This window comes from Meles meles, chromosome 14, assembly GCF_922984935.1.
Source record: "Meles meles chromosome 14, mMelMel3.1 paternal haplotype, whole genome shotgun sequence".
Classification (NCBI taxonomy): domain Eukaryota; kingdom Metazoa; phylum Chordata; class Mammalia; order Carnivora; family Mustelidae; genus Meles; species Meles meles.
The window spans coordinates 67,914,091-67,938,668 of record NC_060079.1 but is presented as its reverse complement, the minus strand read 5'-3'; the positions used below and the strand labels follow the sequence as shown (position 1 = coordinate 67,938,668).

Here is a 24,578-nt window from a genome sequence, read left to right as displayed (position 1 = left end):
TTGATGCTGGCCTGCCTGGGAGCTCCCCTTTCCTCAGCCCTGCTCTGGCCTGGCCTTTTGCCCCCTACCCAAAGCCTTACCTTGGCCTGTCCTGCCCTGGGTGCCCTCACTCCCACCACTCACCAAGCGCTGTTTTAAATTAACCAGAAATGTCCTCATCGAAGGGAACATGACTTTTATTTTAGTAAATTAAACTTACAGGTAATAAATAATAATGGCACCTCAAAGAAGCACTAACTTCCTTTTAGGAAATAGACTGGAAATTGTTTTCTCCAGTCCTATAAGTAATATTAAATTTTTCTCTCTGTTGACTTTTTCCTGACCTATGGCTATTTTCATCCACCGAGTTTGTATACACACAATTCATCATTAAGCCCGGCATGTCAATATTGATTTAACCATATAAACACATACACCCAAACACACACATCAAGAATTTTAAACATTAACTAATTTTAGTTTCACTAATAAAGCATTGTGCTAAATAAAGTTTGACTATGTAGACAGAAATTCATGTATTGTAACCAACTGATCCTATGTAATAGGAAACAATTCCAGCTATCTGGGCAATAATCCTAAATAATATTAAGTGTCCTTCATTCAAATTATGTTTGAAAGTTTTTCCTATGCTTAATTAATTATTTTAGTCACTCCGCTGTGTTCTTTTCAAATGAACAGGGTAAAAATGAATTTGCTTTCATGGACAGACACATCCTGAAACAGAACATGGCCTGCCTGACTCATTCCTCTCTTTCAATTAAGTAGTTTCAAGTGTCCTTTTTAGCTCCCATTCTCAATAAATAAAATTGTTAATGTTCAGGTTATAAAATTCCTACTCAAATCAAGATTTGATAAACACATGAGAATAACATGGAGCTGCCTGATGATATGATACTCCATTAAGTTCTGAAGAGATGATTTCAAAAAACAAAAAATCATAAAACAATTATATTTTGTCTCAAACATTTAAAAATCCAGAGTTTCCAAAAATGCTCTTTTCTCCACCTTCACATCAAAATCCTCTCCTAGGTCAAAAATATTTTAATTTTACTAACCATCTAGGACAGTCTCTATTACCCCAATGCACAGCCATGCATACAGCCAATCCCCTTAATTGGCGCATTCTTAAATGCGGGGTTTGGCTAATTGGAATGCTTGCTGGAGAACAGATGGGGCCCTGGTGTTGAGACTCTGTCTCAATTTATTGTCCTGGGGTTTTCCTAATTACCCGCTTAATTGGCACAGCCACACCACTTTGAAATAATAATGTACCACTAATTATCACCGATTTAAGCTTGCTAATAGCTTATTCTTACCAGCTAACTTCAAGAAATCAAGCAGAGAGCAGGAACCGCCACAGGGAAATCACTCTGCCTAGGCTGGTTGAGACAGACACAGGAGTGCAGTGTCCGCTAGAGCTGTGCCGCTTTGGTTTCTGCCCCAAAAGAAGACACAGTGATGCTTTTCTGGATGTTTAAACAAATGGTCGCTCTTCCTTGATTTTTTCAATTTTTGGAGACCTCTGTGACTTGTATGTACCCATAACTCAAAGTTTCAAATTAGCTCATTATTGGCATTCTACATAAATAGAAAAAACCGGGGGGGGGGGGGCGGGAATTGAACAAGTACCATCACGTCTCCAAAATATCACCAAAAGAATCCAATGCTATGGTTTCGTTTCCCTCCTTCCACACCAAAACACTGACATAGTCTAGACTTCGGGATTAGCACAACTCTCAGATCCAAGGACAGGTTCGGATGTCCTTCTTCAAGTGTTAGAAATAGAGCAAGGAAAAGACAAGGTATTCAACAGAAGGGTTCTCTTTAGAAATGAATACAAAGGGAGAAGGGGGATAAAGAAAACAAAGGGGCTGTGAACTTGGGAATTTTTAGAGAAATATCTGTATTTAGGATACAGCCTTAGTTTATACTTATTCTGCATCTGTTTCAGGCACTTTTTCAGACATCTCCTGCTCAGACTCCCTAAAAGCCGTTCCTGGGACAGGAATTTGGATGCAGATGATTGATGGAGGCAGTGCTCTTGAGAGAGAGGCAGTGAGGGAAGTAGGACGGAGTGGGCAGGAAGAAGGTACGTTGGGATGTGGTCTCCCCCCCGCCCCCCCGGCAACCAGACTGCACACGTGGACCACATCACACATCTGGACGCATCACACTGAGTAAGGGCAAGCCTTTGGTCCCCGGTGTCCTTCGGGCACTGCTTATGAGCCTCTGCCAAGGGGTTGAAGTGTGGGAGGTTAACCCCCTCTTTCAGGGGAATGAGATGGCATGTAGTCCTCCACATGGCAGAGAACTGACCCGTGTAACCCGTAGGATACTGCAGGAGTGACCGTGGGGACATCAAGCTTAGACCATGAAAACACTTCAGCTTCTACCTTTCTCTCTTGGATTATCTGCCCTGAGGAAAGCCAGCTACAGAGTTGTGAGAAAACTCAAGGAGAAGTCATCGTGATGAAAAAGTGAGGCCTCCTGCCAACAGCCCTATGAGTGTGAAATCTTGGAAGATGGTATCCCGTCCTGCTCGAGCCTTCAGAGCCCTGCAGCCTCACCTGACCTTGACAGCAATCACCCTAAGAGACCATAGCCAGAAAGAAACCCTGAGCCAAAACCCCACAGCCAAGCAGCTCCCAAATTTCTGGCCCAAAGAAAATTGTGTAATAAATGGCTGTTGTCGCTTTAAGCTACTACGTTTGGGAATGACTTGTTAAGTACCAATAGATAATGAATATAGATGGCTCCAATTTGTTGAGTGCGACTCCCCAGAGAGTAGGGCAGCCATGCGTTATCAGCAACCAGGAGAGAGCAGCCAGGAGGCAGATAAGACGGCCAGGTAAAGGGATGTGAGCAGGACACAAGCAGCTCCAACCCCTGTAGTTACCTCTCCTACGAAATGTCTCCATTAAGCCTCCCATACAACTGACAGTGTCATGTCATGAAGTTAATTATGGACAGTTCTAATTTTTTTAAAAATGGTAGCTGGCAACTACCTAGAATTCTGGACCTGGCAACAATATTCTTCAAAAATGATGATGTATTCAAATAAAAACCGAGAAAATTCATTTAACAGTAATAAGCAATGAAAAATATACTAAGGCTAAATAAAGGAAAATGATTCTAGATGGACACACAGAACTAAAAGAAAAGCAACAGAAAGAATAAAATATGAGTTCTTATAAGTAAATATTGACTATTTAAAAACAACAATAACAGTAATATCTCAGAAGTTGTTAAAATGTTGTTAGAAGCAACATCTTGGTTAGGAATAGGGTAACAAGATAGGAAAAGGGTAATGGACTGAAACTTTTAAAGTTCTTATATTGTTCAATGACATGGTAAAGGTTCTAATTTAAAGTAGATAGTAAAAACTAAAAAGGCACATTATGATCTCTATGGTAACCATTAGCATAATAAAGAAATGCAAATATAAAAGCCCTGAAGGGGCACCCAGTAAAGCACCTGACTTCAGCTCAGGGCATGATCCCACAGTCTAGAGCAGTGGGAGTCATCTTGTCCCTCTGCCCCTCCCCCAACTTGCGTGTCCACACACATACTCCCTCTCTCTCTCAAATAAATAAATAAATCTTAAAAAAAAAAGCCATGAATTTTTTTTAATTAAATACCTATTAAAGTCAAATGAAGGCAAGAAAAGATAAATAAAGAATAAAGAAAGAGTAAAGAACATGGGGCACCTGGGGGCTCAGTTGGTTAAGCATCTGTCTTGATTTCTACTGGGGTCATGATCCAGGGTGGTGAGATCAAGCCCCATGTCAAGCTTCCTGGTCCGTAAGGAGTCTGCTTGAGATTTTATCCATCTCCTGCTGCCCCTCCCCCTGCTTCCACAGAGTACTCTCTTTTCTCTAAGTAAATAAATCTTTAAAAAAAAAAAGTATGAAGAACGTGGGGTAAAGAGAAAATAAAGAACAAGATGATAACTTTAAACTACTTCAGGATACTATGTATCACTGGCTCAGTCAGTAGAACGTTGGGCTCTTGACTTTGGGGTTGTAAGTTTGAGCCCCACGTTGGGTTTAGAGATTACTTAAAGAAATACAATCTTTATTTTTTAAAAAAGGACACAATATATCACTGTAAAAAACTGACTCGGGCACCTGGATGGCTCAGTCAGTTGAGCATCTGACTCTTGATTTCGATTCAGGTCATGATCTCTTGGGTCATGGGACTGAGCCCCTTGTCAGACTCCATGCTCAGTGGGGAGTCTGCTTGAGATGCTCTCCCCAGATCACATGTGCAAGTGTGTGCTGTCTCTATCTAAAATAAATGAACCTTTAAAAAAATTGGACAAACTGGGGCGCCTGGGTGGCTCAGTGGGTTGAGCCGCTGCCTTCGGCTCAGGTCATGATCTCAGGGTCCTGGGATCAAGTCCCGCATCGGGCTCTCTGCTCAGCAGCGAGCCTGCTTCCCTCTCTCTCTCTCTGCCTGCCTCTCTACTTGTGATCTCTCTCTGTCAAATAAATAAATAAAATCTTAAAAAAAAAAAAAATTGGACAAACATCCCAGTTGAAAACCAAAAATATAATTAATCACCACTTAATAAATAGCATTGGATAACTTTTTTAAAAAGTTAATTGGTCAAATTATTTATAATTCAAAATAGTTATATTAACACAACCTCAAAAGAACTGCTTGAATAACAGAAAACTTTATAAATTAAACTGTGATAAAACTGGAAAATGATTTTTTTTAGGTCAAGGTGCCAGAAATTTAAACATAATTTTAAACAACAAATTTATATATTTAAACAACAAATTTGGGGGCACCTGGCTGGCTCAGTCAGAAAGGCATGCAACTCTTGATCTTGGTGTTGTGAGTTTGAGCCCCACATTGGGTGCAGAGATTACTAAAATAAAAAAGATAAACTTTAAATAACTTTTTTTTAATTAGATATACCACTGAAGAAACAATGTCTAGAGATTTATTTATTTTTAGAAGGAGAGAGAGAGATAGTGCATGAGTGGGAGAGACAGAGGGAGAGGGGGAATCCCAAGCAGACACACCACTGAGCATGGAGCCTAACACAGACCTTGATCTCACAACGCTGAGATCATGACCTGAGCCAACTCAAGAATCAGAGCCTTAATCAACTGTGCCACTCAGGTGCCTTACAAACTATGCCAGTATAATTTTAAAAGAAAATGAACTATTTATATGCAAAAATGTATTTTAAATTGTTAAACACAGAACAGTGTTTATCTCCATTTATACTGGCAAAACAAATGATGAATTTTACAATTTCTATTTCAGCTTCTAGAGCAATTATATTTATAGAAATTGGTGTGTTTTTTGTTATTGTTGATCCAAAGCATTCTTTTAATAGTTTTAAATTCCTTTAAATCTGTAAATAGTACTTCTATTATAGATATTCTCATGGAAACTGTCCAAGGTAAATAAACTCAAAAAAACCTGCCAAGGATATAAAGCTAATTTATAAAAACTAACTCAGAAGACGTTAAATTTTTTTTTAAAGATTTATTTATTTATCTGACAGAGAGAGATCACAAGTAGGCAGAGAGACAGGCAGAGAGAGAGGAGGAAACAGGCTCCCTGCTGAGCAGTGAGCAGAAAGCCTGATGTGGGGCTCGATCCCAGGACCATGAGATCATGACCTGAGCCGAAGGCAGAGGCTCTAACCCACTGAGCCACCCAGGTGCCCCAGAAGATGTTAAATTTTTTAACTTTATTTATGAATTGCACAAAATAGTGGTCAATGATTTTGTCATTGATTTTTTCCTTATCTATTTTATTTTTTATAATAAACTTTCATTTCATTCTAATTAATGAGTTATAGCAGCAAGTCCCCAGTCAAAACTCTTCAGCAAATTACATTTTATCTCTATCTGGATAATCATTATATCTACTACATGTCATAATAAAAAAAATATGCATATGAAATGGCAAAAAAAAAAAGGTTATTTAAAAATTGAGTATCATTAGGTCTCATGAAAATTTTGAGTAAAGGAGTTTTAACTATGTTTTTATTAGGAAAATAGGATTTTTTAAAAATTTATTTATTTATTTATTTGACAGACAGAGATGCAGGCAGAGAGAGAGGAGGGAGCAGGCTCCCCACCGAGCAGAGCCCAATGCGGGGCTCAATCCCAGGACCCTGGGATCATGACCTGAGCCGAAGGCAGAGGCTTTAACTCGCTGAGCCACACAGGCGCCCCAGGAAAGTAGGATTTAAAAAACAAAAACAAAACGAAACAAAAAAAACACTTGCACCTAAAGTTTAAAATAACAAATAACAGTGTATATATGTGTTTTTTTATATGCAGGCACAGACAAACATACCCATATTTTCAGAGATATAGAGAGCTAAGCATACTCCTTAACCCCTGGCAAACTATCATAACTTATTACTTGAATTAGAATTTTTTTTCATATTCTTCTTATATATTTAATATAAGTACTTTGCCATATCCTTTCATTGAAAAATACATATTGATTTTTATGTATTTGTTTTTAATTTATAAAATGGTATTTACTATTTTCATTCCATTTAATACCTTTTTTTCCTTAAACACGCTATTTTTTGATGCATTAAAATACATTCTTTCCTTCTGACTCATTAATGTTCCAAAGTAATATATTTTATTTTTACATTTTTCTTGTTATGGACATGTAACTCGCCCCTAAGTCTCAGCCACCCTAGATACTCAAGAATTCTTGTGAATATAAGCAAGAGTTTCTGGGGATATATCCTAAGAAAATAGACAAGTACATAGGCTATAAGAATTTTACAAGGTACAGCAAGCTTCTTGCTAGAATGGCTCTACCAGTGAACCACATGATTGTATACATAGAAAATCCAATCCTATCAACAGACCGACCATGAGAACGGAGTTCAGAAAACTAGTCAGGAATAGTATTATAAAAAGATCTTTGACTCAATCTGTCTATTCAATGCTCACTCCTTTTGCTTGGCTGGTCTGTGCACACAGAGGAAGGCTTAGAGAATGTTTGGATTATCATAACCTGAGTCAGAGGGTGACTCTAATTCTATCCTTCTTTGTATGCGGTATCTGCTAGAGCAAATCAAAACATGTACTGCCACCTGTCAAGTAGCTAGCAATTTGGCAAATGCTTTTATCTCTTTACCAATTAGTAAGGATAATTAGGAATATTTCACTTTCAGCTGGTAAGAATGTCTTCACTGTTAGACCTCAAGGCAATTGTCTCACTCCATGACAGACATGCTCATTTGGACACCCTACAGGACACCATGCTGATAATAAAATATTGATCACATCATCCTAGTTGCCTTAGTAGACATGTGCATGCCTCTGGTGGGGGAAAAATATTGACATTTCAAGGACTTGACAATTCAGCAGGGTTCCTACATGTCCAGGGTCTAGATCTTATTGGGATATTCTAATATAAAAGGCCAATTTCTGCCTTTATGATGACTTAGAACTCAGGAAGAGGGTCCCTTTGCAAATTAGAGAAAACTTGACACATACTTGAGTGCATTGTTCCAACCCATTTATAAAGTAGCCCCAAGGAGCTTTTGCACAAGAAAGAAAAGTCTGTAGGTTGGCATTTTGCAAACTGTTCTGACATTCAGTCCAGAGGACCTAGCTCATCCACTCAAGGGTGCCTGAAGTACCAGCGGCAAATGAAGATGCTCTGCAGAGATTCTGGAAAGTCCCATTAGGAAAGGAGCAAGATGGCGGAGGAGTAGGAGACCTAAATATCATCAGGTCCCAGGAGTCCAGCTGGATCGTTATCAAACCATTCTGAACACCTACAAACTCAACAAGAGACCTAAGAGGAAAAAAGCAGCAATTCTAGGAACAGAAAATCAACCACTTTCTGGAAGGTAGGGTGTGCAGAGAAGTGAATCTGAAGAAACATGGGAAGATAGACTGTGGGGGAAGGGCCAGCTCCTGGCAAGTGAGAGAGCAGCAGAGCACAAAATCAGAGCATTTAGAAGTCTGCTCCCCTGAGGGACATCATTCCAGAGGCTAAGGAGGTGTGGAGCCCTCACGGGGAGAGTGTGGTCTCAGGCTCCGGGGGGTCACAAAAATACCAGGTGTTCTCAGTGTGGCAGACACTCCAGGTATCAGAGAGGGAAGCTGGCTGCCGAGACAGAGCCAAAGAGTGGGCTCACAGCGCAGGGTTGCCTTAAACTGTGATCCGAGGCATAGTCAGGCCACTGCTCTTCGAGCAGAGATCCCACAAGTAGCAGATCTAGAGACCTCCTCCTTCCTCTTCCAGGAGGAGCAGTACAGGAGCACACTGCGGGAATCTGCTGGGTTTGGAGACTCCAAACAGGGCATGCAATGGAGACAGGAATGCTCTGTCATAGACCAGGTGACCACAGACTGTGGCCAGAGACCAGGGAGACAGGAAGGATTGACTGCTTTGCTCTGAGGGCGCAATGAGGAGTGGGGCCCTGAGCTCTCAGCTCCTCGGCCAGAGATTGGGAGGCCACCATTTTCATTCCCGTCCTCCAAGGCTGTATGGAAAGCTTTCAGGAAACAAAAACTATGAGAGCAAAACGATTGCTTAGCCTGGCTCCTGGCAAGGGCAGTGCAATTCCACCTCAGGCAAAGATATTCGAGAATCACTGCAACAGGCCCCTCCCCCAGAAGATCAGCAAGGAAATTCAGTCAAGACCAAGTTCACTGGTCAACAAGAACTGTGGAGCTCCAGAGCGAGGGGAAAGCAACACATAGAATGCATGGCTTTTTTCCCATGATCCTTTAGTCTTTCAAAGTTAAATTTTTTAAATTTAATTTTTTTCTTCTTCTGTTTTTTTAACATTTCTTCTCTCCTATTTTAACGTTTTATAACTATTTTATCTTATCAATAATTTTTTAAAAATCTTTTAAAATTTTCATTGTTATAGTCATATTTTATCCCTTCATTGTATTTAACCTTATTTTTTGTATACATATAGGTTTCTTTTTACTTTAAAATTTGGGGATACATTTTCTTCTTCTATCAGATCAAAATATACCTTAAAATTAGTTCTTGGCTTTGTTCTAGTCTCCAGCCTGATCATATTCTACTGTCCCCTTCTTTTTTTTCAAGAAACATATTACCAATTCCCTTTTTAGAATGTTTCTTAAATTTTCATCTTTACAGTCATATTCCATTCCTTCATCATGTTTCCCTTATTTTTTTTAACAGGGAAACATGATGAAGGAATGGAATATGACTGTAAAGATGAAAATTTAAGAAACATTCTAAAAAGGGAATTGGTTATATATATATATATATATATTTTTTTTTCTTTCCTTAAAATGTTGGAAGGTAGTTTCTTCTAACAGACCAGAATACACTCAATATCAAGTCGGTGACTCTGTTCTAGTCACCAGTCTAATACATATATATTTTTTCTTATTTTTTACTTTTTTAAAATTTCTTTTTCCCCCTCTCTTCTCCCCATGGTTTTGAGTCTCTTCTAATTTGGTTAGTGTACATTAGTCTGGGGTCTTCACCAAGCTTTTTGTATTTCATTCTCTCACTCATATATTCTTATCTGGATAAGATGACAGGCGGAAAAACTTATGTTTAAAAAAAAAAAAAAAAGAACAAGAGGCACTACGAATGGCTAGGGATTTCATACAGACATTGGTAATTTGTCATAACTAGAGTTCAGAATGATGATTATCAAGGTGCTAGCTGAGCTTGAAAAAGGCATGGAAGATATTAGAGAATCCCTTTCTGGAGATATAAAAGCCCTTTCTGGAGAAATAAAAGAATTCAAATCTAACCAAGTTGAAATCAAAAAAGCTATTAATGAGGTGCAATAAAAAATGGAGGCTCTCACTGCTAGGATAAATGAGGCAGAAGAGAGAATTACTGATATAAAAGACCAAATGACAGAAAACAAAGAAGCTGAGCAAAATAGAGACAAACAACTACTGGACCATGAGGGGAGAACTCAAGAGATAAGTGATACCATAAGATGAAACAGTAATAGAATAATTGGGATCCCAGAAGAAGAAGAAAGAGGGGGGCAGAAGGTATATTGGAGCAAATTATAGCAGATAATTTCCCTAATTTGGCAAAGGGAACAAGCATCAAAGTCCAGAAGGCACAGAGAACCCCCTCAAAATCAATAAAAATAGGTTCACACCCCATCATCTAATACTAAAACTCACAAGTCTCAGTGACAAAGAGAAAATCCTAAAAACAGCTAGGGACAAGAAATCTGTAACATACAATGGTAGAAATATTAGATTGGTAGCAGACCTATCCACAGTAGCCTGGCAGGCCAGAAAGGACTGGCATGATATATTCAGAGCACTAAACAAGAAAAATATGCAATCAAGAATGCTATATCCAGCTAGGCTGTCATTGAAAATAGAAGGAGAAAGAAAAAGCTTCCAGGAAAAACAAAAATTAAAAGAACTTGCAAACACCAAACCAGCCCTACAGGTAATATTGAAAGGGGTCCTCTAAACAAAGAGAGAGCCTAAAAGTAACAGACCAGAAAGGAACAGAGAGAATATACAGTAACAGTCATCTTACAAGCAACGCAATGGCACTAATTCATATCTTTCAATAGCTACCCTGAATGTAAATGGGCTAAATGCCCCAATCAAAAGACACAGATATCAAAATGGATAAGAAAAATAAGACCAACTGATATGTTGTCTACAAGAAACTCATTTTAGACCGAAAGACACTTCCAGATTCAAAGGAGGGGCTGGACTCTTAATCTCACAAAACAAACTGAGGGTTGTTGGAGGTTTGTGGGGGCGGGATAGGGAGGCTGGGTTATGGACATTGGGGTGGGCATGGGCTATGGTGAGTTCTGTGAAATGTGTAAACCTGAAGATTCACAGACCTGTACCCCTGGGGCAAATAATACATTATATGTTAATAAGATAAACAAATAAATAATAAAATAAATAAAATAGAAAAAAGATATGGGTTAAGATGAAAAAGAAAAGAAAAGAAAGCCCTGTTCAAAGAATAATAGTATAGACATTAAAGATTTTAGACTAAAGACATTCTTGCTTTTGCTAAACACTGTTCTTGTTTGGTTCGTTGGTTGGTTGGTTGGTTTCCAACTCGAATCCAATAAAAACTACACACTTGACATGAGTTAGCAAGTGATACTGCAACCTGAGATACCAATGATCTAACTGGCCACGCTATGTGGTCAGGCCTGTATATAAGCAATATATCATCACGTGGAAGTGACCTATTGAAAATCAGACTCAAGTGGGTGGGAAAAGCACAAGATGCACAGAAAGTAGCTCAGACTCACTCAACACCTACTCTGCTACATTTCCCCAGCTCTTTCTTTTGAAATGTATGACCTCATGGGGAATTATCAGCGGTGAAGAATAAATAAAATTCAGGCCTAGGTTATGGATATGGAAAGATAAATAAAATTCAGGAGTATCTTATGGATAGGTCTGTACAATATATAAGTGTATTGCCATTGCAATTAAGTTCCATTTAAGAGGGATGATAAAAAAAAAGTGCAGAAATAAATAACATAAGTGGGCTCATGTGTAATACCTCTGGTTGTTCATTTTGTGTGGTGTGAGACAGCATCTACTCTGGTTCATGGGCAATGGCTAATGATGGCTGGCTGGTTAGGGGCAGAAATACAGGAGTTTCCAAGATTGGTGACAATAAGGTCTATTCAGTGTCTGGATAGATACTTATAAAACTAGCTATTTATATGAGCCCCTCATTATTCCTTGGACATTTCACTTGTGTTTGGTTTTGTTTTGTCTTTCCAAACACTGAGTTGTTCCAGTGGTGAAACAGACATGACCTTTAAGGACTTAAGAGCTTCCTAGCTTCCTAGCTTCTTTCCTAAGCTACAAGAACCACTCTACACTATACCTAGCCACTATTGGCTATACCATATGGTATTTGGTATAGCCAAATACCAAACTATGCACAATAATTTCTCAAATCTGAGAAAAGACTACTGATTACTATAGATGTTTAGAGGGAAAAAGAACAGCTACTTTGCATGCAAACAAAGTGCTAATTCTTTTGAGCTGCAGCAAATTGCCAGCAATAGCCCAGATCTTTATTCCAAATTAGAGTCCATCTGAAAAGAGAATGAGGCAATTAGGAGCACTGTCCCAAAGAAAGATAGATTCTACATTATAGAGAGTAAAGCTATGTAACATACTGAGTTTGCCATAAGGTATTATTAGAAATAACTATTTGAATTAATAAATTAATATAGAATTTTGAATTTCAATTCCATTCAAAAATACTCACTGAGAATCTAGTATTTGCCAAGACATACACTGGTCAACAGAATGCAAAAATAAATAAATTAATAGTTTCCTTTAGTTCTAAGAGTTTTTCAGTTTGACTGCCAATTATCAAGCAAGGAGATATTAATGAAGGCTTTAATTTAACATGTGAAACGATGATGGGAATAGCAGTAGAAATGTGAGTTATAGGGGTGCCTGTGTGGCTCAGTCGTTAAGCCTCTGCCTTCAGCTCAGGTCATGACCCCAGGGTTCAAGGATGGGGTCCCACATTGGGCTCTCTGTTCGGGGTAATCCTGCTTCTCCCTCTCCCGTTCCCCCTGTTTGTGTTCCCTCTCTTGCTGTGTCTCTATCAAATAAATAAATAAAATCTTAAAAAAAAAAAGAAATGTGAGTTATAGAAGCAAGCCACTCAATGCTTATCATTTTCAGCATTCCAGATAAAAGTTTTAGAAACTTCTTCTTATCCAACTATTTTCTAACAGATGCTTAGCATGCAGTAACACTGATTTATCATATATATGAAAGCTCTGTGTTCACCGTCCAATACAGTAGCTATATGTTGAATTAAGACTAAAATTAATTAAAATTTAAAAATTCAATCCTCAGTCACACTAGCCGTATTTTAAACTTTTTTTTTTAATTGTGGTAAGATCTACCCTCTTAAGATCTGAAGGGTACAATACAGTATTGTTGGTCACAGGGAGAAGGAAAGATATTAATTCATGGGCATAAAGTTTCCATTAAGCAAGATGAGTAAGTCCTAGAGATCTGCTGCCCAACACTGCATACTAGTCATATTTTAAGTACATCATGAACATGTGTGCCTACTGCCTGCCATATTATATAATAGCAAGTGTCCCTTATTAGAAAGTTTTATTGGTCTCAAGTTGAACTTATATTCCTAATTAATTGAATAGGAACAACTGCTGAATTTTAAAAGTAATTAATGATGATCTTTTTTCTTCAATAATGTATTTTGTTCTACTTAATTGAATTCATTCTATTCTGTTGAAAATTAATGGCTTACTTTCTCTTCTCTTTCTGGTTGTAAAACAAATGTCTTACTTTCTTCTGTTGGCAAGTGTCTCTTCATCATTTCTGGGAGAGATCTTCATCCCATGCTTCTCTTTGCTTCCTTCAAAAGAACAACGGGGGCTTTGTGTAGGTGTTCTGATTGGACGGCCACAAATCTTATTGACCTTTCAAAGAGAAAATATGAAAAGATAGTCAGAAACCATCCTCTATCCTACCTGAGAATGTAATGTTTGCTAGAGTCCAAAACAATGGCGTGTTCTTACTTATCCCTCAAAAGTAACCTTTAAGACATAAAAAAGGTTTAAAAAAAAGATATAAAATGTTTGACAGTTTTCCAGAGGGGGGATTAAATTATCTGGATAAAGTGGCAGCCATGATAAATTGATGCCTTGCATACTGATATACTGTGTATGAATACATGTATAAAATACATGAAGAAAGCATATACACAGAATGAGTCAGAGAACTATATTAATAAACTTGCTTGTTTGCATAAATAAGACTACTTAACCAAAGTAGAAATTATTTATGTTTTATATTCAATTTATGATAATCACATAATTGTGCTGATATTCTAAATGAAATAATTTGCTATTGAATATGCAGTCTGTTTCTAAATTAATTCTAAGAGTGGTTTTCCTAAGGTCCTTTTCTAGAATTAATAATGAATATGTTTGTGTAAAGATCTCATTTTGTAATAATTCTATATCTTCTTCCTGTATTATGAGTGTTAATATAGCTGTTTTTAATAATTATCCAAGTGAAAAATTCATTAAAAAACTTATCCAGCAATGTATAATTTATATAATTATCATTGAAAAATAGTAATGAATTGGACATATTACCACATAAAGTGTAAAAGTGTAATATGTGTATATTACCACATAAAGTGTAATACGTCCAAGTGAATTGGACATATTACCACATAAAGTGTAAAGTATAAAAAGTGTAAAGTGTAAAAAGTCTCTTTTTTTTATCTTTTTTATCACTCACGTGATTTTTTTTTATCACTCACGTGATTTTTTTTTTCTTTGTGCCAGTTATCAATTTATTGCCTCTCAGCTCCAAATCCACCTTAAATACCTGCTATGCAATAACGGACAAAACCCCTTCAGCATTTCTCCTTTATAGTGAGCATGATATTAAGCTATCTTAGTAGAAGTGGTAGAGAGCACAGGAGGAAAGCACTTCTCAGTAGGAATGATGAAGAGCATCTGCCAGGGTTGTGCCCCAGTCACATACAGCAACTACTGACTCTGTGACCTCACAAACCTAGCCTAAAGATCACTTTTCTATGGCCCTCTTAACAAGGACCCACATACTGCAGACACCACACTGGTGCCCCAGTTCCCTCTCCAACTTGTGCCTAGACACCCACTTGCCAAGAACTAAAGACCCAGTTCTAACCCAGGCAAACGAGTAAGCACCTCTGCCATCTAAAAGGTTCCAACTACACCTTCTCCATTACCGTCTGAACTCCAGCCTTGGCCAGGGGACTGGGCGGGGGGGGAGGTGTCTTCCAAGTTTGTCATTCCCTGGATACTCTCCCTCAGCTTTAGGGTATCCTTTAGAGTTCTTTTATATTGCAGTAACTTTTACTGCAATATAACACATGATAGCTTATACACTTTAAGAGGCAGAGTAGTATAATTGCAAATATATAAAAACATTGCCTAGGAATCTGGAGACTTTGATTCTTGTCCTGATTTATTTCCATCTTAAGCACTGAGATCTTGAAGACAGTAGCAGAACTTCTCTGAATTTGCCTCTCTTAGATGTAAGATGAAGACATTAGAGTAAAGTATCCCAAACTTCCCTAAAGTTATCAATTTCTTTGATTTTCCACGCAATGACCATTAAAGGAATTATGCACTAATTTGTTTATTTAACCCATATTTATTTTGCTTCTAATATTTGCAAAGAACATGTATTAAAGTTTAGAAAAGATAAAAGATGAGAAACTGGATTTTCTCCTTAAAGGGCTGACAATTCAGGAAGAAAGAAAAAAAATTATTCCCAGGCATCAAATTGTGAGATGTGTGTGTGAAAAGAGAGGGACTACCACAGTGTTGCAGGCACCTGAAAGAAGGTGAAGAGTGACACCAGGGAAGGCCTCCATGGAAAAGACCACTCCACTGGAAGGAAGCTTGGAGTGTGTGTTGGGCCTGAATATGTTGTGGTTGATTTCAATTCAGCCAAATTATAAATATACACATATTTACTGCACCCCATTCTTTTCGATGCTAAAGACGTAAACATAAGTAAGGTGTGGTCCTTACACACAGTTAGGATAAAAGTCAGACAAGTAAAATGGTAATTTAATAGAACAAGACACCAGCAACCACTAGAAGCTACACTGAAACACTGAGAAAATGGACCTGAAACACTGAGAAAAAGGACAGCTTCGCTCTGCTTGGGGTACCCAGGGAAAAGCTTCAGGAGGTCACATCTGAAGAACAAGGTAAAGCATAAACTAAGAGTCTGTCAGGTGAACAAGGCAGGGAAAAGTTGTGGGAGAGAGTAGAAAAGCAAAGACATATACAACTTCACAAGTTGACCTAGAACAAAATATACATAAAGAAAGAAAGTGGTAGACCTGGAGGTGAGATATAAAAATGCCATGATTTGACCTGAAAAACAAGCCAAAGATCTTGCTCCAGGAAATGGAGAGCAGGAAAAGCTTCCAAGCAGGAAAATGGTAGCTTAAGATTTCCACAAGAGAAAAATCACCATGACAGCAGTGTGGAGAGAGGGAGACCAAAGAAGGTCCTTTAGCAGAACAGTGAAGAAAAGCTAGAGCCCAACGTCACAGCAGAGGAGGCAAAAGAAGAATGCAGGTCTAGGAGGTGCGCTGGAGAGCGAGCCAGGAGCATGGAGACTCACTAGAGGTATCATGTTGTTACAACAAAAAACAATGATGAAAGGAAGAGGAAAAACTCTCGAGATAGAAGGAAGAAAACATGAAGCTGACCCAGAAAAGGGGGAAGAAAAGGTAGTTTGCCTTGCAAGGCAGGATTATAGAGGGTAATAATATTTAAAGGGTAGGCTAGAGATAGATCTTGGAGCATTCTCAATGCCAAGCTCTGTTTTTTTGGTTTTTTTTTTTTAAAGATTTTATTTATTTATTTGGCAGAGAGAGATCACAAGTAGGCCAAGAGGCAGGCAGAGAGAGAGGAGGAAGCAGGCTCCCTGCTGAGCAGAGAGCCTGATGCGGGGTTCGATCCCAGGACCCTGAGATCATGACTTGAGCCGAAAGCAGAGGCTTTAACCCACTGAGCCACCCAGGCGCCCCACCGTTTTATTTATTAGCCAAAAGCCTCTAGTGACTTTCAAATAGAAAACTAAAATACTAGAGCTGATATTTAGTCAATGAATCTGGTGGCACTATCCAAGTTGGGCTGGGGAGGTAGACCTGGTAAAGGCAGGCAAATTGTTAAGAGACTCCTGCAGTGGTCCTGAGGAGTGGGGGAATGATTTTGAGTGTTAAGGCTGACAGCATTCACAAAGAAAAAATTCATGAATTACAGACACAAGAGAAGTGCAATCAACAAGGCCACAGGCAGAACACTGACACCAAAGGGTGTGGGAGATGTCAAGCAACAAGAACTGTCACTTAAGGCTCATGGGAACAAAAAATTGTACAGAGAGTTTGGAAGACAGTTTGGTGGTTTCTCACAAAACCAAAACCATCCAAAGGAATTGAAAACTTATGTCCACATAAAAACCTCTGCATGGATGTTCACAGCAGTTTTATTCAGAATTGCCAAAACTTGGAAGCAACCAAGATGTCCTTCAGGAGGTGAATGGGTAAAACTGTGGTCTGTCCAGACAGTGCAATATTATTCAACAATTAAAAGAAATAAGGGGTGCGTGGGTGGCTTGGTCAATTAAGCGTCTGATTCAGTGTCGGCTTAGGTCATGATCTCAGGGTTGTGGGATGGAGCCCTACACGGGGCACTGCGCTCAGTGGGGGGTCTGCTTGCAATTCTCTCTCCCTCTTCTTCTGCCCCTCCCCACTTTCTGAAATAAATAAATATTAAAAAAAAAAAAAGAAAAAGAAAAAGAAATGAGCTATGATGCCATGCAAAGACATGGAAGGAACTTGAATGCATTTTCCTAAGTAAAAGAAGCCAATCTGGAAAGGCTACAAGCTGTGTGAGTCCAACTATATGACATTCTAAAAAAGGAAAAACTACGGATGTAGGAAAATGATTAGTGGTTGTCAGAGATCAGAGGGAATATAGGGATAGGAGGCAGAGTACAAAGGATGTTTGGGGCAGTGGAAATACGGTGTATGATACTATAATGGTGGATCCATGTCGTTATAAATTGTCCAAACCTCTGGAATATATAAAATCTAGAATGAATCCTGATGTAAGCTATAGACCTGGCTGATAGTGATGTGATAGCTGAGGTTCATCAATTCCAACAAATGTCTGACTCTGATAGGGGATGCTGAGAGTGGGGTAGGCCATGCATGAGTGAGGGCAGGAGATACATGGGGAATCTTGCCTTCTGCTCAGTTTATATGTGAGCCTGAAACTGCTCTAAAAACTAAAGTGTATTTAAAAAAATCAACAGGGCTTCGCAAATGACTAGAAGTGAGAAGTTAAAGAAGTGTAAGGCCAAGGTGTTAAAAGGCTCAAAGCAAATTTCCAAGAAGCTGAAAAATAGTGAGAGTGGAGTGTAAGTAATTATTAGCAAAAAGTGCTAAAATATCTTTTAATGGAAAAAAGTATCTTCGTTATCAATGACTCCTAGTAACAAAAACCAAGGGAAGACCCTCTAAGTGGTGGCAGAAATATCGACTAAGATTGTTTAGTGATACTGCAGAATATTTTAAATAAAGGAGCACAGTAAGAGAGAAACAGACTGCTATCATAGCCACAGAGCTCTAGACAAGTCATGAAAGTTCTAGGAATCTCAGTTTTCTTGCCCTTGAAACTTGAGAAAATCAAAACCACTTTGTAGTATCAAGTTAAGGAACAGCTTATTTCACTCTGTCTCTCCCATATTGGACTTAAGACCGTATTTGCCCTTGAATATATTTCCTAGAGAGTCAGATGGAAAGCTGAAAACACCAGCCTCACAAGAGCCTTATTCCCATTACCATCTTTGTAATTATGTTTTTTTACAAATACAAAAGAAAATGTGCAAGTCATAGACTTTGATGGTACCATCTTTGATGGTATCCAAAGGTACAGGCATATATAGCAAATTCCAACAAATACAAATAAATTTCAAAGCCCTTCTATTTATTGACTCATTATCCTGGGAGCTCGACTCCACACCTTATTGAAAGTGAATGGAAAGTGACCTGTCACGGGCACATTAGCCTGTCACCGTCCCTTCCCTGGGGCTGATCTGATTTGGGTGGCCCATTTCAATACCTTCTTGCTATTGAGAAGTCCTTCAAACTGACTCTGTTTTTCATCTTCGACTTACACTGGAGTCTCCTCCTGATTTTCTCCTCGCTGCTCTCTACCATTCTCCCCTGCAATCAGTCTGAAGTGTCTCAGAGAAAAATGTTTTCCTCCTTAAGGCTGACCTACTCTTTCTTTTAAGCCCCTTCTCTGGTTTCCCCATGGATCTTTAAGTTCCCATTTCACCTTGAAATGCTTTTAGTCACTCCTAACCCACATCACTTCTCCCACCAGGAGTGAGGACTTGTTTCAGCAACTCCAAATCCCTGGCCAACCCTCCCATTCCCACTGCAAGCTTGACTCTGCATGAAGAAGCACGAATGTCTCCTAGAGCCTCCCTCTGTTCACTCAGTCTTTCTCAAATCATCAAATCGCCATAACTTTTAGTTCATAATCTCAAAACGTTTACTTATTTTTATTTATTTTTAAGATTTTTAAAAATTTTTATTTTTTAATTTCTTTTCAGTGTTCCAAAATTCATTGTTTATGCACCAGACCCAGTGCTCCATGCAATGCATGCCGTCCTTAATACCCACCACCAGCCTCACCCAACCTCCCACCCCCATAAAACCCCTCCAAAACCCTCAGATTGTTTTTCAGAGATTTTATTTATTTATTTATTTGAAAGAGTGAGTGAGAAAGCACCAGCCTGGGGAGGAGCTGAGGGAGAGGGAGAAGCAGACTCCCCACTGAGCAGGAAGCCAAATGCTGGCCTGATCCCAGGACCCTGACATCATGACCTCAGCCAAAGGCAGACACTTAACCAATGAATCACCCAGGCATCCTCAAAAAGATTTTTAAAGAACAACTTACGTTGTTCATTTTAATTTGATTCCCATAAGCAGAACCTCCATTTCTTCTGCAATGATCTTTTAAAATGTTATGAAAATAATAATAAGAAGAAGAATGAAGAGAAAAAATGTTTAGAATATTGCCAGTTGAAAAGCAACGGGTAATTGTGGAAGGCCTGTGAGTGTTTACTAAGCAATCTGGTTCAGAGGATGAAGAGAGATGGAGTTCCATCACTGAAAGGCAAAAAGAAGGAGAATTAAAGCTGTTAGCAGTTTTGAATCTGTTAATCAAGGTGAAGAAAGAGGCAATCACCAATGTGTAGAAGTTAGAAGGTAGAGTAAGTGTATCGTTTTGGTGTATCCATTCCTTAGAGCAGGAGATAAGTTCTCATTTAAAACCCTGAATTGGAGGTAATTCTAAAAGGTAGTTCTAAATGATGGATTGGAGAGATAATGAAAGCTAATGAGTAGAATCTCCTGCATAGGGCCAAGAGTGAAAACCATGAAAATGGTGAAAAGACAAAGTGGATATAGAATGCCAAGAAGGACAGAAAGAAAATCTTTTCTTTTAACAGGAGCAGGATATAGAATGCCAAGAAGGACAGAAAGAAAATCTTTTCTTTTAACAGGAGCAAAACAATTCTGATAATACACCAGGGGGGGAAAGAGGAGAAGAAGGAAGAGGGACTGGAAAGGAGGAAGAGGAGAAGGAAGGGATAAGAGGATGAAAAGAAGGAGGAGAGGGAAGCTGGAAGGGAGGACTGTACTACTAACAGAGCTGGCAGTAACTTAGAAGGCATCTAACCTTCATCTAGAGGTGAGAAAACTGAAGCCAAAGTACTTTTAAATATAAGTTATCCATAAGGAGAATTCTAAGTTTGTACAAGGTGCCCAGGTCCTGGGAAAATGCAAATAAAACAATGTTAAAGCTGAATAAGGAAGAAAACACCTACAGTCTCCACTTTGTAAGACGAGACATATTTTTACTCTACAGCCGGGAAAGAGTGAAAAATGCCCTTTCCCCAAAGAATGTCCGGCCTTGTGAGTGGTTGGCTTCTCCTACCTTTCCTTCTAATTTTCTAGAAGTTGCTTCCCCATACAGATTTCAGCAGACGTTATCACAAATGTTGCCACTATTTAAAATTGAAAGAGAAGAAGAAGAAGAGGAAGGGGAGGAGGACCAGGACAGGGTGAAAGAGAATAACATTCCTAAGACTTTGTAAGTGGGATGTTTTTTTAATGTATTTGAATTGAATTAGCTAACATATAGTACATCATTAGTTTTTGATGTTGTGTTCAGTGATTCATCGGTTGTATATAACACCCAGTGCTCATCACCTCACATGCCCTCCCTAATGGCCATCACCCAGTTACCCCATCATCCACCTACTTCCTCTTCTGCAACCCCCAGTTTGTTGTAAATGGCATCTTAATTCTTCCTTGTTATTTTTGAACACCTGTAAATGAAACCACCAGAGGGAGCATCTGCATTTCAATGATTCATAATCACTAATTAAATTTACTGAATGGGTCCCTTTAAAATCATTTGTTCAGGACTCTTAGGAAAAAAAATTCCAACTTTGGCCAAAGTGACAGATATTTAGATACAGGAAATCTGCATGAAAAGCCAGTCATCCATGTAGAGCCACCAGAATGATGCTAAAGCACCAACATGATCAAATGAGAAAAGGAAAACCAATCAGAATTATGGACTAATTCCTCCAAACTGAGCTGTCTTGTTGTAGTCAGGAATGGGGAGAGACTGAAGACTGACCAAGGCAACCAAGCATTTCCCCTCTTTACCCTTCCCTCCTTTCTTCCCTCTCCTTCATCTTTCTTTCCTTCTTTTTCTTGTTCCCTCCCTTCCTCCCTTTTGGATTCCCTCCTTCCTTCCATTCTTCTTTTTTTCACTCCTCCTATCCTTCCTGTTCCTTTCCAGTTATAGGAACACATTAGTTTAGAAAGAAACTTCTAGGACTGGAAGTCAAACTTGTGCACTTCATTTTTCAAAGATTTTATTTATTTGAGAGACAGAGAGAGCATGAGCAGGGAGCAGGCAGAGGGAGAAGTAGGCTCCCCACTGAGAAGGGAACCCAATGCGGGACTCAGTCCCAGGACCCTGGGTTCATGACCTGAACCAAAGACAGAAGCTTAATGGAATGAGCCACCCAGGCACCACAAACTTAAAAACTTTAGTCCTTGTTTAGCCACAGATTACAGTATTCATCAATAAATTGAACATGTATTATTTGTAGGGCCTTATTTTAAGAGACAGAAATAGATTCTAAGAGATGATAAAACTTTCTCAAAATGCTTACATTATAGCGGGGAAACTGAAAATAGATCATTAAATATATTACCTTTATACCCTTATGAGTGTTATTCAGCCAAAAAGGGGTAAGTAATAGACTGATCAGTGATAGACTGAAGACAGAATGGAGGGCTGAATGGGTAAAAAAGATGTGGTATATAAACACAATACAAAATTACTCAGCCATAAAAAAAGAATGAAATCTCACCACTTGTAATGATACAGAGGGAACTGGAGAGAATGATGCTAAGTGAAATAAGACAGTCAGAGAAAGAGAAATACCGTATGATCCCACTCTTATGTGGAATTTAAGAAACAAAACCAATGGACAAAGGGGGGAAAAGAGAGAGAGAGGGAGAGACAGAGAGTGAGAAAGACAAACCAAGAAACAGGCTCTTAACTACAGAGAACAGGAATTACAATAGCCCTGGGAAGAAGAAAAGAAAGAGGTTGCTGCCACTGGAAAACACCACATAGACCAGGGTGGGCATTGAGGTGAATCATATGATATTTCATGCTCTCTGGGGTGGCCGAGTGTCCAGCTCTTGGTTTCAGCTCAGGTCATAAACTCAGAGTCATGGGATCAAGCCCCCTGTCTTTGGGCTTCACACTCAGCGGGGAGTCTGCCTGGGAGTCTCTCTCCCACTCCCTCTGCCCCTGCCCCTGCCCCTGCCCCTGCTCTCATTCTCTCCCATTCGTACACCCTCTCTTTCTAAAATAAATAAATAAAGGGCGCCTGGGTGGCTCAGTGGGTTAAGCTTCTGCCTTCAGCTCAGGTCGTGATCTCAGGGTCCTGGGATCAAGTCCTGCATCGGGCTCTCTGCTCAGCAGGGAGCCTGCTTCCCCTCTCTCGCTGCCTGCCTCTCTGCCTACTGTGATCTCTGTCTGTCAAATAAATAAATAAAATCTTTAAAATAAATAAATAAATAAATAAATAAAACCTTTAAAAAAATAAAAAGAAGAAATGATCAAATGTGTGTGCATGACTGACAGTTCTTGTAAAATGAGGATGAAAACTGACCATATATCTTCTGAGAAAAAGACCCCTGGTCACTTGTGAAAAGTGTAGTTTCTGTGAAGTATGGCAGAAAGTATAGTAATTGGGATACAGAAGGGGAAAGGAAATAAAGCAGAGACCATCAAAAGCTCTCAATGTCCAGTTATAAGTAAGTCATGGGCATATAATGTACAGTCTGTACTATAGTTACGAACACTGTATTTCATACTTGAAAGTTGTTGAAAGAGTAGATCTTAAAAGGTTCCCATTCCAAGAAAAACAAGTTTGTAATGATGTGTGGTGACAGGTTCATTAGAATTATTGTGATGATCATTTCACAACATATATAAATATCAATTCATTACACTGCACACCTGAGACTAATGTAATACTATATGCCAATTAGTCAATTACACCTCAGTTTAAAAAAGGGAAAGCAGAGACTGAGAATACACAAATATTTTATGGAATTTTATAGTCAAGGAGAACAGATGTATGGAGCAGAGCCTAAAGAAGACATGAAATCAACTCAGTTTCTGCTTCTGTTTTTGTTTTGTTTTATTTTGTTTTAGGACGGTAGCTATTACAACATGACTGCATGTTTAATGATAGAGACCCTGCTTCAGACAACTTGATCTGAGATACTTTAATTAAAAAAACAAGTGAGACATTTCTCAAAGTGTGTGTGTACCAGGGAAGCATGTAGTATAAACAAATAAACTGATTTCAGAATGCCTTTACTTCTGCACTCTGATTATTCAAGGCTTATTATAATTGTGTTCACATGCACCAGAGATGTGAGATCATGGACTTTGGAGTGTGTAAGGAGAGAAATAAGGGCCAATAACAACAACAACAACAACAACAAAATTGTGCATATATTGCACCACTGATGAGTTTGGGAAAGTAGAGTGATTAGAAGTGAATTTGGTCTAATGATGTCGGCGAATCAGGTCTTGGACTCTTAACGTCAATAGGGGAGCAAAGCATAGTGAGACTGATCCAGGCAATCAGAAAACTGTTTGATGACATGGAGTATGTGGAGTGTTGTGGCAGCTGACACCATCTGGGGAGGCTGGCCACATCACCGGTAGCAGTTGGCAGGATGCTGATTTACTAGAGCAATGGACAATTGCAGGTTTTAGAAGAAAATGTACATTCTCACTTTAGGCAAATCACTCACTTATAAGCTCTGTCCATATTATGACATTGGCCAAATGGACACACTTAATTCAGCTAAGCTGAGTTTGAAAAAAAAAATCTCTAAATGTGGGATATCTTTCTCTTAACTCTGAAGGATCCTTAAGGCAAACAAAAACTAGAACTAGGATTAGAAAAGAGTTTGCCAAATCTCTAAATTCTTACTTAAAAGAGTTTATAATCTAGTTAGGAAAGTAGGATTTCCCATGATGAAACAAACTGATAAATAAATAAAATTAACTTCAATACAATATAAACAATGTCTCAAGAGGGTGTAAGTTTGTGTCAAAAGAATGTTATAAGCAATAAGTTGCATAGGAGCCCAGAGAAAAAATTGCTGGGAAGCAGGGGCCCCAGGAAAGCTTTTAGACAGACCTTGAATCATTGGTGGAGAGAAAAAAATGAGAGGAATTCTACCTTGAGGGTATAGGGATGGGATAGAAGTCTACATGGGATATTAACTTGGTTTTCTTTCTTTTTTTTTTTTTTTAAGATTTTATTTATTTATTTGACAGAGATCACAAGTAGGCAGAGAGGCAGGCAGAGAGAGAGTGGAGGAAACAGGCTTCCCGCTGAGCA

At 38.8% G+C, this 24,578-nt stretch overlaps 1 protein-coding gene across 1 annotated transcript in view; it reads right to left on the bottom strand.

The window, feature by feature from the left end:
• The window catches only part of GPC5 (glypican 5), a 1,459,668-nt gene that overhangs the window by 1,133,788 nt on the left and 301,302 nt on the right, over window positions 1-24,578 (bottom strand). The window contains exon 4 of the mRNA XM_046028120.1: window positions 13,308-13,441. Within this exon, the coding sequence (XP_045884076.1) occupies window positions 13,308-13,441 (134 nt within the window). The remainder of the gene's footprint in view (window positions 1-13,307; window positions 13,442-24,578) is intronic.